We start from the raw sequence: 13718 nt of genomic DNA, 5'->3' as shown, positions 1-13718 counted from the left end.
CTTGTGGCCCCCAAAGCCAAGGCCATTTCCAAGCTGGCCCTTTAAGAAAAGCTTGCCGACTTCTGCTTTACATCAGCCAGATAATCATCCCTCTTACTAAATATTATATAAGAGGAGAAACCATTTTCTCCCTTGTCCCATTATAATCTCTCAGAAACGAAGTGGCTCTTAGCCTATATTAAAAAGAGTTTTTAAAGACCATTAGCTTCTGCATTTAATTGTCCACAAGGTGGGGATACTTAATCAAAAACAAAAGTAGGAAATTGAAAAAGACAAAGATGCTGATTATAAAGCAGGGTTCTCCCAGGGCTGGGACATAGGGAGAGGGAGGAGGGCCACCGAGGGGCCAGATGCCCAGGGCTTCCTCCACCTGCCCTGCTCTGCAGCTTTAGGTCTGGGCTGGGTGATGGCTCCCCCTCTGTCGCTCTGATGCGCGACCCCCCAGGCCCCCGAATACTGGGATAGCAGCCAACGCCCCTCACTCTGAGAAAAATGAGCCGGCTCTCCTTTCCTGTGCCATGTCAGGGTCTAACAGGCTGATGCTTATTTTTAGTTGCCTACTGTCCCCCAGGGACACAATGAACGGGACAGGTTTTTTTTTTTGTTTGTTTTGTTTTTTTGTATTTTTCTGAAGCTGGAAACGGGGAGAGACAGTCAGACAGACTCCCGCATGCGCCCGACCGGGATCCACCTGGCACGCCCACCAGGGGCGATGCTCTGCCCACCAGGGGGCAATGCTCTGCCCCTCTGGGGCGTCGCTCTGCCGTGACCAGAGCCACTCTAGCACCTGGGGCAGAGGCCAAGGAGCCATCCCCAGCGCCCGGGCCATCCTTGCTCCAATGGAGCCTCGGCTGCGGGAGGGGAAGAGAGAGACAGAGAGGAAGGAGGGGGGGGGTGGAGAAGCAAATGGGCGCTTCTCCTGTGTGCCCTGGCCGGGAATCGAACCCGGGTCCCCCACACGCCAGGCCAACGCTCTACCGCTGAGCCAACCGGCCAGGGCCTGAATGGGACAGTTTTAATGTCAGAATTCGGACTCTGCCTAGGAAACAGAGAGCTGTGTTTGGTCTACCAGCAAAGGTCCAGCTCTCTCCGCCACTCAGGCTCGGTCTGGAGCATTCCACGGCCTGGCAGGACGACGGCGGAGGAGCACCCGGCCCGGGAGGGCAGGGCGGCGGCCGGGAGAGGAGGGGGATTCGGCAGTGACTGAGTCCTGACGCCTCGTCGGGGGCCGGCCTCACTGGGACCGCACCTCCACAGGCTCAGAGACCCCGGGGGCCTGGGTTTCTGGCTCGGAAGTGGGGAGAATCATTGTGGGAAAATAGGACCAAGACCCATGGAATTGGTAAAGAAAAATGTAATAGCAGTGAGACCAAGTGTCTATTCGGGTTGTCTGGTGGTGGTGGCCCGAAGAACAAAAGAAATGAGGAGAAAGGAGAGCTCAGGTGAGTGAGAGACAGCAGGGAAATGCCCTGGATGAGATGGACCAACATGAGGAAAAAGCAAAGGAGCCAGAGGAGATTGGGGAGCACAGGGGAGATGACAGGGGGCCAGCCCGAGAAAGGATGAACGACCACCACTGACAAGCTCAGACCCCAGGCTCTGCCCAGGGGTCATGCTCAGACGTGCATGTGGCCACCCCCATGCTGTCAGTGACAGAGTCACCTCATCTACCAGTTCCACCGCAGGAGGGGGCGGAGCCATGAGCTTCCCGTTCTTTCTCTGACACTAAAGCTCATGTTATTTCCCAAAGTGCTCGCTCTGCTAGGGAGAAATGGCCGATGGGGCCGTGAGGACCTCACTGGAGGACGTGGGAGGGTAGTCTATCTGCTCACGTCCTGATTGGGGCAGGCACCTGGCAGGATGGAAACGTATCACCTGACCCCCCAGGTGCAGTGATGCTCACTGGATTGGTCTGATGAAAAAATGGTTAAAATAATGCCCATGACCAACACACACTGAGTACTGCCTCTGCCAGGTACTGTTCCAAGCACAGCCTGCTTTCGTTGCCTTGTGAGGAGGTGCCCGTTGTTACTGCACTTTATAGTCAGGTAACTGAGGCACAGAGAGGTCAAGCCACTTTCTCAGGGTGACTCGGCTGGTAAGTTTCAGGCTGGAGACAAAAGGTGGTTTAGTGAGAGTCAGGGCTCTGGAGGCCATTAAAGAGGCTGTACCCTAGTTCAGTGGTCCTCAACCCCCTGGGCCGCGGACCAGTACCGGTCCGTGGGCCATTTGGTACCGGTCCACAGAGAAAGAGTATAACTTACATTATTTTTGTTTTATTTACATTTAAGTCTGAATGATGTTTTATTTTTAAAAAATGACCAGATTCCCTGTTACATCCGTCTAAGACTCACTCTTGACGCTTGTCTCGGTCACGTGATACATTTATCCGTCCCACCCTAAAGGCCGGTCCGTGAAAATATTTTCTGACATTAAACCGGTCCGTGGCCCAAAAAAGGTTAGGGACCACTGCCCTCATTAAAAGGTCATTCATTCATCAGCCAGTAATGACTGAACATCTAAGTGCCAAACAATATGTCAATTGTGGGACGATGAGGCCAAGGATGACTCCCTAACCTCATGGAGTTTACAAACCAGTGAGAGCACAGCTAACGCTTTTCAAGTACTGACTTTATGCCAGAACTTCCCTTCACATCTGCATCTTATTACTATCGCCCCCTCACCCTTTGGTGGCCGAAAAAACAGAGGCTCAGAGCGATAAAGTGACCTGCCAGAAACCCAGCTCAGGCCCCTGACTTGAAGGCCCAGAGACCCTGTGGCACAGGTCCTATGTTCTCGGTGGTCTCTCCTCTCCTCCCTGCACCTGTCACCTCGGGGACCGCACTCCATCCAAGGCCCCCCGCCCCCCGCTTGGCTCTCCCGTCCTTCCCGCCTGCTGGCCGGCGTGCTCAGATTTGGGTGTGGGGACTGGGTATGTAGAGAGGTCTCTTAGGTCTCTACCTGCTGTCCATCAGGTGAGATGAGAGGAAGAAGCTGTCTGGCTCCCAAAGCGGAGAAACACAGACTCTGCCTCCCTGGACACTGTCACTGCCCTGGAGGCCGATGGGACACACAAGACTCATCCCTTGTTCACAAAAAGCTACGGAGGGCCTCTTCTGTGCCAGGCACTGTGCTTGGTATGCAGATTTGACATGTCCTGCCCTCAAGAGGCTTAATAATTTGTGTTTTAAATGCCTGCAGTTTGGTGCAACTGAGGGCTGGTCTCTGAAATGGAGTCAAAACCTGTTCTGTGGGGGAGGGCAGGACAGAAGAAACACCATAAGCCCGTGCTTGCCCCAAGCTGTGCTTTCTCTGGCTGGTCTGTCCCGTGTCTTCAGGGGACGGCCCACAAGAATAACAAGGCAGCATTTAATGGGGGCACCAAGGCCAAGCCTGGCAGATGTCCCCGGGCACTGGGGAAACCGGCACGTGGAGAAGGGAGGTGTGGCAGGAGCTGGAAGACTCGAACACTCGTAGGACCATCAACGCTGCTTCGGCCGATGGAGCCGCCTGGGCAGGAGCAGGAAGCAGGGCTCCCAACGGCTGTGATTTCGCGAGGTCCCACGTGGGAGAGGCGTTCTGATGCCTGACAGCCTAGAACCAGCATTTTCTCCAGTTGAACCTCTGATTACAATTCAAATATCTATGCAAAGTGGTCCCATAAGCCCCTGTCACTCCAGCGTGAGGGTGAGAGGGTGGCCCTGTGTCCTGGGAGAAAAGGAAGGATGGTATGGAAACGCACCACCATGGCTCAGGCCACTTGGCCCCCCTCCTCAGTCTCTCCGGTGACAGCCACGGCCCCCAGCCCGGCAGGCACGTACCTTCACACCGCAGCACGGCGCTGTTCCAGACCACGCTGCCCTCCTTCAGGATGCAGGTGACAGTCTCCGAGCCCTGAGTCCCGAGGAAACCTTCGTCACAGAGGAAGGAGATGGAACTTCCCAGCTGGAGGCTGTCGCCAAACCGTTTGCCATTTACTGGGACGCCGGGATCTGGGCACTCGTTGTGTCGGAAAGCTGTGAGGATGGGGGTCAAGGTTATGATTAGGCAGAGCTGGTGTGCAGATGGACCCCCCCAAAGAAAACCAGCTTCATTATGATGGTCAACCCTAGACCTTCACCACTTAACCCAAGAACCCACCATGCTGCCAGGAGTGCCAGATACCCTAGAACAAGGAACCAGGGTGCCACATTGGACACACAGCAGGTGATTGTTAAACCTGCTCTCTGCCTTCCCGAGCAGAGCACCTAACCCAATTTCAGGCTAATGAACACTGATAGATCAGGCAGTGGGCTAACTGTTTCTCATATCCCCTCGTTTACATCATTTAATGATCCCATGAAGTAGATATTATTATCCCAGTTTGCAAATGAGGAAACTGAGGGGTAAGGAGCAGATCTGCCTCCTCAATGTCAAATCCAATTTAGGCTTCCCTCACTTCAGGCGGTGATGCGATCGCTGATGCCGCAGGTGAGCGGGGCTCTAGGTCCTGTGACACTAATAGACACTAAGCATCAGGAAGTAGGTGCCCTGGAAGCCACCCTGTCTGAGCCCATTTCCTTCAGCCCCTTTCCTCTGTCAGGCTGCCTCTCCCTCTCCCGGGCAACTGATAACGCAGTGGGGGGTGGGGGAGGAGAGGGTCAGAACACTTTTGGGTTTTAATCGAGCTCTGCCTCTTGTTAGTTACATGGTTCTGGGCAACTTATGTAATCTTGCCAAGCCTGTTTCCTGACCTATAAAATGAGATCATACTCCACTTGCAGGGTCATTCTGAGCTAGAAGTAAAATGACAGTTGAGGTGAATGGGAAAGTGGAGGAGATTTGGTCTCGCTCCTGATAAGAAGGTAAGTACTCCTTAGGAATGAGTTGCCTCCCTTCTTCCCGTGCCCCTCCGTCCCCACCAAGCACAGCCCCAGCCTCCCTCCATCAGGGGCGCCGCAGTTCTCCCGCTCAGGTCTCTGAAGCCACACACCCTGTTCGCACCCCTGCTGTTTTAAGGATAGTGGCTCTGCAGTGGAGACCGGGTTCCATGATTGCACGTGCAGGTATCACTTAAAGAAACTCAATTTACAAGCCTCTGAAATCCCTCACTGATGGAAACATTAGCACAGTCAGAAACAGAAGGAGCCCTCCCTGGAGGCCGCTGGATCTTGCTGGAGGCAAAAGGCCCCGTAGACCTGGCGGTCCTCCTACTGAAAGTGAGCTTGGGGAACGTGACACGGAGACAAGTGGGACGATCCCTGGCACAGCTTTCACGGAGTCCCCAGCACCCTTCTCTCTGAAAGCAAAGCCTAGGTCGGCCCAGACCTCAGTCTCCCAACCTCTCTTTATTAGAAACTATGACCGTGACTGACATTTAGAAATAAGTGGCACCTGAAGCTGAAGTCCAGGTGTTAACCCTATCAGACATACACGTGCGCGCGCGCGCACGCGCACACACACACACACACACAGATACATGTATGCACACAAAAGATCTGCATATAGAGCTCTTTTCATCACTTGGGAGCAAAAGCTCCAAGGCACGGATTTAAATACTGCCAAGTGCTCCTTCGGTATCTTCAAACCCGTCTCCCGCTGTGTGACAAGGAACAGACCTCAGCCTCTGAAGACTGGGCGTAGGGTCCGCCATGGTGATTACAGAGCGCTCACACAGCAGATGCTTAGTGAACAGTAGCCACTGCATCATTGTGGACGAGGGACGAGGTTTACTCCAAGCAGCTCGAGGGGTAGAAAAGGATCGTGGGTCCTTGTTACAGGGACACAGATTTCAAAGTCACCCTGAGGGGAAGCCCCCTGTGCTCAGCTGCTATGGGGAGAGCACCGGCGGAGGCGAGCTCCCCGACACTGTGCAAACCCTCGCTCGGCCTCCGTGTCCATCGGTTGGGATGTGACCCAGGAGATGAGTGTCCTGCAGGGGAGACGACACCGCTTCCCAAACACTTGTCCACAGAGAAGTGTCCACTAGGTGTATCAGAACTACCCCGGAAGCCTCTGATAAAAAGTAGATGCTGGGACCCCAGACCCTTGGAGATTCTGATTCAGCCGATCAAGGATGGGGCCCAGAGTTTACAAAATTATTGCTACTTATCCACCCAACTGCCCATCTGCTTGAGTGCGCAGAAAAATCTCTGACATCTTTAACAGTGTTCACCAAATGTTAGCAAGAAGCATCTCTGGGTGGGGATCGGGGAGGCAGTTAGCATTTCTTCCTTGACCTGCCCCTGCTTTTTGAGTCTTTACGTTTGGGGTGTATCATTTTTACGGTGGTGGAGAAACCGTGGGGAGCAATGCGCAGTGAGAGCTCGGTCCTCGGGTCAGGTCCACAGCCTTCTGCCTCGTCCTCCCGAGGACCCAGCGCTCCCTCCCTTCCTGGGAAACGGGGACTCACTAGGATTTGGTTTTCGCAGGAGGCTATAAGCACACTCGTTAGCCGCAGGTGCCCCACCAGCGTCCACGCTTCCTCTGACCCCGCAAACTTCTCAGCTGTCACCATCCTGGCCAAGTGGGGCTCCCCTGGGGGGCCTCTAACCCTTCTTCTTCCCACTTTGTCAGGGGAGAGATAGCACTGAGTCGCTCGTGGATCTTTCCATCCAGTAAACATTCACTGAGCTTTACCACGTACCAGGCCCTTGGCGGGGCAGATAAGTAATACATTTCCTCCCATGGGTCTCACAGGGAAGCAGGGAGGAGCTAAAAGCTAGCACCGCATCCTCAGACTGGGAAGAGCAGGGAAGATGGGTGGGGCTCTGCTTCCTCCTGTCCACGGATGACAGGGAGAGGGGTGCCCTGGAGGGGGCGTGCTCTGAGAAGGTTGATTGTTGCTAGTAAGTCTGGTGTCCTGAGGAAGATCTAAGGGGAATGTCAGGAAATGGCTTTAGTTTGAGTGGTCCCGTGGAATCTGGGGTCTGCAGTGGCCGGCCATTTAGCACCTACTGCCTTCATCTCACCTAAGATCCCAGGGACAGGTGGGACTGGGAAGCAAGACCTCTGTGCCACGGAGGGGGTGAGGGCTGGGGGGAGATCAGTTCTGTCAAAAGCACCAGAGGGACCAGCTCTATGTGTCTGTGTCTGAGTGTGTGTGTGTGTGGGGGGGGGGGGGGGGTGGAGCCTGAGATGGGGACTTGATTTCACAAGGAGCCTCCGGAAACCCTCTGCTTAATTGCTCAGGCAGCCCCTTTTGACGATTTGTCATCGGCCAAGGTCATGGGTCTACAGCTTATTATAACCTGACAAGTCCTTCTTGCTGCCTTTTGGCCGCTTGCTATTTCCAGTCTCCAAGATTCTGCCCCACCCCCACCCTCCCTATAAACCCATGAGACACAGAAATGAAAATGATTACCGCCGAGCTTCAGGTGGCTTCTAGAAGGCACCCAGAATTGAAACTGGAGGTGACAACATTTTGGACCCTGGCCCCGAGCGGGGTGAGGAGGAATTGCCCCAAGAGTTGGCTCTAATGAAGTGTCAGAGCCAAACAGAAACAGTATTCCATCCAGACTCCCGTTTCTGCTTTGCCTGTGGGAACGGGAACGGGGCAGAGCCCAGGGCGAGCAGCGCCACCGGAACACCTGTAGGCAGCTGTACGTGGGCCTTCGAGACCACGGCGAGCTCACCAGAGAGGGGGCAGGAACGAACGAGGGGAGGACTGAGGTCCCAGGCTCTTTTGACATTATGTATATAGGAAATAAATGCTCAGGAGAGAGTGATTCCCCAGAGAAGAGCTCCTTGCCTGCAGCCAGCACTTGATGCTTCCTGTGGTCACACGGGAGCCCTGTGCCTGAGCGTGACAGCCCTTGGAACTGGCCCACCCACATCAACACGCCTCCCTGGAGCACCCATCGCCGTCCTCAGAGACCGACACTCAGAGGGCTGGGATGGCCGGCTGGGGACAGAGGGAGGACTCACTGGTAAAGGTGATATTGAAGCCCCTCTTCCCCGTGGAGTGGTCGGTCTGGAACTCGAGACGGGCCACGTGGCCGCTGCTGGTGATGGAGGAGGGGAGCTGGTTTCCCGAGAAGGTGCCCAGGACGGGGGCCTCGGCGGTGGCCCCATCCTTGATGACCAGGAAGTCGAACTGAGGCTCCACATCGATGTCGTTGAAGGCCAGGTGGATGCGGCTCTCGGGCCGGGCCAGGACGAGCCAGACGCAGTGCAGGTGGTTGCCGTAGTCCTCCGGGTAGTTGGGTGACAGGACCACCCCGGAGGGGCTGGTGAAATTGAAGAAGCAGGAAACTGGAAGAGAAGAGCAGTGGAGGTCAGTAAGCGTCCCTGGCGTTCTGCCCGGGCTGCGGAAGGCCGGGGGGGAGCGTTTCCTTAGTCTAAAGAGCAACAGAAAGAAAGGGTGACCCAGGGTCGGGCTGGACTGGCTGGGCTCTGAGCTCTGGACGGGAGACAGGCTGGGTTCCATGCTGGGCATGGCGTCGGGGAGGGTCCCCCTGGAAAAGTGCAGACAGTGCGGACCCACTCCTCTTCTGGCCTCCTCTCTCTGTTTTAGTGTGTTCACCCCAGGAAGTGTCTCAGGCTCCAGGTCCCCCATGTTGGGGCAAAACCACCACTCAAGCTGAAGCGCCGTCACCACGCCCAGCTCCTCTCAGCTGTGGGTGCCCCCCCCCCCAGGTGGGACCCAGGGTGGAGGTACTCCAAGTCCATTTCTCTCTTTTAAACATTTTGGTGGGCAAGAGACAGGTGTGCCCTGGAAACTCTGACAACCTCAAAGCTACAAAACTATGCTGAGGAGGCGCCAGGCAGGCACCATCTTCCGAGGACCAGAGCTTCGGGAGGATCTGGGGGAGAAAGGCGACGACAGTGTCTCATCTTGACGCCCTGCCCACTTCCTGTTATCTCTTCTACTTTTTAACCCAAGGAGACATTTTTTTCCGAAAACTCTTATTTTAAAACCTTTAAATGCCAGTGACTAACAGACTCTAGAATGAGGCTAAGGCAAGGAAAATGCTATAACTGGGAAAACAAACACACTAACCCAAAATTCAAAAGAAAAATAACGGAATGAAAAAAATAATTGTAACAAGTATACCAAAGGGCTATACCAGAATTGGGTTAGTGCTTTTTTAATTGTATAAGAATATTCCCAAGATGAGCAAAGAGTATGCTTAGAGGATTCATATATATATATATAAAAAGTAGAAATAATATGGAAACACAGTCCTTTTCACTAGAAAAAAAATACACAACCCAATATTGCAGAAGTTTCAGGGAGACTCCTATGTATTCATTGCCAGTTGGAGTGCAAAGTTGATGTAACCCTTTTGGAAGGAAGTATATGAATGCTTATCAGCAGCCCCCAAAACTATTCAAATATTTTGCCTTGGTAATCTCTAGGAATTAATTCAAAAGAAAAAGATGGACAAAAATGTTTATAGAGACATAATTTCATTACAGAGAAAAAATGTGAACAACCTATATGTCAGTTCAATAATGTGAGCCATATTATAGCCCTTAATGTGATGCAGTTTGAACTCAATTATTAAAGTGATAAATACGACCCTGTAGAGGAGAGAATGTTAAATATCATTTTCAATAAAATGGTAGATCATAAAATTATATGTGTACTTTTGATGATAGCTCTGGAATATTTATTTATAGATGGATAAAGACCAGACGTGAACCCCAACTAAAAACTGCATTGGAGTAGTACGTTTGGGGGTGAAATTTTTTTCAAAATAAGACAATCTTTCATTATTCTGACTGTAAAAATGATATAGGGCTCATTCTAAACATTTAGAATATATAAATGCATAAATAAGATAAAAAACTAACGTGGACATTTAAGTCCCTTTATAACATTCATATTGATGTCGGGTATTAATAATAATACTGAAGCTTAAGTAAATTAAACATTTGACTTATTAATGATAATGAAGCTAAGGTAAAAAAAATAATAATAAAGTCATATTTGCAAAAGAATAAAAATAAAAACACAAAACAAAGGAAGTGTTTGACTCCTCTGTTGTTTCTCCTTCCGCTCCCTGACTCCACCCATTGTGCCCCTTCCCACGTTAGGTCCAAGCTGCTGTGCAAAGCCCTCCCATCAAACTCAGCCAAGTGAATCGGGTCCCTGGACGCACTCAGTCTTCTGTCTTGTCACCTCTGTATTTTATAAGTATACAGGGAGTTTGAAAGAAGGATATGGAAAAGCTTTAGGGCAACACAAGATACAGCTAAGAGTAAGCTAAGCATCACTACATATTATTGGAGGGTTTACTGAAGTGCAGACACTATTCTAAGCACTTTCATCAATTACTCAACTTAACCATCACAAAAACATTATGAGGTAGGTCCTGCTACTAACTCCGTTTCAAGATGAAGACACTGAGGCACACAAAGTTTAAGTAACTTGCCAGGGCTGGGTATCCAGTAAAATGATAACAGCAAATTCAAATATATGCAAATCCACGCAAGTTAACGACCATCTGACTCCAGGGACCAAGCTCTTAGCCATCCCTCAACATCGTCTCCCAGTATGAGAAGAGTACTGCCCATTGGGTCCCAATCTAACAGCAGAGTCCTTGGGGGTATTCTTAGAACCTGCTGAAGATCGAACTATCAACCCCAACCACTGAACTGGGGGGGGGGCTGTAGGATGGACATGGATACCCTCACACAGCTATCCGATCATCAGCTTTGCGGTGCTCCCACTGGAGGCATAATGCAATAATGAGGAATCCGAACCGAACAAAGCCACCTTGAAGGCCGGAGGGAGAAATCAGATGGGCTGCCTCGCAGTGAACTGAAGACCAAGAGAGTGCTATGCTTTCGGAGGGAAGATCATCGGGGGAACTGTGAGCATGAACACAAATGGATTTGCTGCCGAGGAGAATTTAATTAACAGCACTGGAGTCTCCACCCCCCACTCCATCATGCCATCACTTTATTCTTTTTATTTTACACCCTTTCTCATGTGGCAAAGCTCCGGGGTACCATTTTGAGCAACTATAGATGGCAGCTCTACCTCTCAGCCTCTGAAATTGTCTTGTTCACTTGTTTGTTTATGGTACGTCCCTCTTTCTTCCCAGCACATATACATATACTCTGCAAGAGCAGAAATCTTGTCTGGCTGCTCTGAATCTTTAATGGCTCCCACAATGCCTGGCACATTGTAGGTGCTCAATCAATATTTGCTGAATGAATCAATGAGTATTTAATGGTTGATGACATCTGAAAAGATGGTGACATGAATCCACGTGCCTTACACCTCCGACCCATTCCGAGACCCAAATGACAGGATTGACCAAAGTCTGTAAAAACAGATGTATACCTCTATCAGCTCTGTAAACTAGGGAAAAATATGGTGGCATGGTCCTCAACATGGTTCTTTTAGACACAGTACAGACCTCTCCTTACATAATTTAGAGTAGAGAAGAGTATGACCCAGCCAAGTTGTTAAACAACAAAAACAACATCTCCCAATGTGAAAGACTTCAAAAAGATATTATCCACATAACACTCATAAAAAGCCACTTGAAGATGTTTTCTATCAAACCAAGATAATCAAAATAAAGAACTCAAGTATGGGAAAGTTATGGTTAATAGAAATTTTACAAAAGCATTGGAAACAAGCAAATAAACCATATAGTAATGAATCTAAATAATTGCGATAAACCTAGTCGTAAAACAGAATGCAAGTGTAATAATTATTCTTTGGAAGAGAAGATATAAGCTATCATTCCTGCCCAAGCCCCAGGGTAAAATACTGCAGATTATATTGATATAAGAGCAAAGTGGGAAGACCTGACCAGGTAGGTGGTGGTGCAGTGGATAGAGCATCAGCCTGGGATGCTGAAGACCTAAGTTTGAAACCCTGGGGTCACCAGCTTGAGCATGGGCTCATAGGCATGAGTGCAGGCTCACCAGCTTGAGTGCATTGTCGCCGACTTGAACGTAGATCATTGACAAGACCCCCTGGTTGCTGGCCTGAGCTCAAAAGTCACTGGCTTGAAGCCCAAGGTCACTGGTTTGAGCACAAGGTCACTAGCTTGAGCAAGGTGTCACTAGCTCAGTTGGAGCCCTCTGGTCAAGACATGTATGAGAAGCAATCAATGAACAACTAAGGTGCCACAATGAAGAATTGATGCTTCTCATTTCTCTTCCTTTCTGTCTTGTCTGCCCCTCCCCCTACTTCTCTCTTTTGCTAATATAATAAATAAAAAAATAAAAAGTAAAGTGAGAAGAAAAGAGATACACTAATTTCCTCATCTTAGAATAATATCTGTTACATAGTATCTGTGGTTAATTTGAGAAATATAGGTTAAAGCATGTTTTAAAAGATGTTAAAATTACCAAAGGGGGAAAAAGTATAGCAGGAATGTAGCAAAACTTAAAAATTAAAAAAAAAATACAAAGGAATTCCAAGGAAACATCGAGGAATTATAAAGAGGGGAGACGTAAAGTAAGATGCAAAAAAAAAAAGACTAAAATTATTTATAACGATACATATGTATAGGTTCATCTATCCTAGTAAAACAGAACCCTCATTTTGGGACAGGACATAAGGGTTACACAAAGTGACTCAGATTAGTCAAAAATAAGGGAATGGGGCCAAGACAGCTCAGACTTCACTTTAGAAGAATGTTAAAATGTACTAATAACGCCCAGGAGATCACAGAGCCTAGATGCTTTCCAGGTGATTCTAATTGCAGCCAGGGTTTGGGAACTACTGGTGAAGGCAAATGCAGACTCCAAAAGAGGGGGGTTGGTGGGTTTGATATATCAGTCAGTCTCTTGGATAATATCAGACTGTTGGATGGTCATTTTTTTCAAGCCAAGAGTCTCTGGGTAGATACCAAGAAACAGTTATTTTTGTACCTACACAGAGACAGAACTGATAAACTGACACTAATAGAGAAAGAATATGGGCCTGTGAAGCTGGGTCCTCCATCCCAAAAGATAACTCCAACTTGTTGCATCCAGGGCAGGAGAAGAGAGTGTGCACTGCATTGCAAAGGTCTCTCATTGGAAAATGATGTTTTCATGTTACGCAGGAACGCGTCTGTCAGAGAATACAGTTTACGTCTCAGTGTCATGAATGGGAAAAACAAAAAGAGGTGTGATTGGATCTCATCGCTATGCATCACCCAGGCTGAAAGAGGGAGATGAGGTACCTTCCCCTGTGGAGGTAGTTACCAGGTTGTGTAAATGGCTCTTGACCTTGGATAAATCTCTAAATTAGAGGGCTCTCACATGGCTCAGACTTTTAAAAAATAATAAAGGTAGAAAACTCATTAATAAATGGACGCACAATTGCACATAATATCAGGTTATTATTGAATATGATCTCGAGTAGAAAATAAAAGGAGCTTTTTGAAAAACCCTCTTTGACAATCTTTTCTGCTGATGTTGTCACCGCTAGCTTCACTGCTTTCAGAATGCAATTCAGTTTCTAGGGGACGAGCGAAACAAAACAAAATCCAAAGGTGATATTTTAAAAATGGATAATGCGGCCCTGGTGGGTTAGCTCAGTCAGTTAAGAGTATTGTCCTGAAACAACAAAGTTGTGGGTTTGATCCCCGGTCAGGGCACACATGGGGAGCAACCAAAAAATGCACGACTGAGTGGAACAACAAATGCTTTCCTTCTCCCTCCTGTCTCTCTCCCTTCCTCTCTCTGTTTCTCTAAAAATCTCTAAAAACTAAACCCCAGTCAGATAGTCTGGTTGGTTGGAGCATCGTTCCAAAGCACAGAGGATGCTGGGTTCAATTCTC

General features: G+C 49.6%; 1 protein-coding gene across 2 annotated transcripts in view; it reads right to left on the bottom strand.

Annotated features, from left to right (window-relative positions):
• Positions 1-13718, bottom strand: part of CSMD2 (CUB and Sushi multiple domains 2) — a 606087-nt gene that overhangs the window by 209122 nt on the left and 383247 nt on the right. For both annotated transcript variants that reach the window (XM_066269721.1, XM_066269723.1), the window contains exons 14-15: positions 7906-8232; positions 3822-4016 (exon numbers count right to left, since the gene is read on the bottom strand). In XM_066269721.1, coding sequence (XP_066125818.1) covers positions 3822-4016; positions 7906-8232 — 522 coding nt within the window. The remainder of the gene's footprint in view (positions 1-3821; positions 4017-7905; positions 8233-13718) is intronic.

Source organism: Saccopteryx bilineata, chromosome 3 (genome assembly GCF_036850765.1).
Source record: "Saccopteryx bilineata isolate mSacBil1 chromosome 3, mSacBil1_pri_phased_curated, whole genome shotgun sequence".
Taxonomy (NCBI): Eukaryota; Metazoa; Chordata; class Mammalia; order Chiroptera; family Emballonuridae; genus Saccopteryx; species Saccopteryx bilineata.
This window is presented reverse-complemented; position numbering and strand designations above follow the sequence as displayed.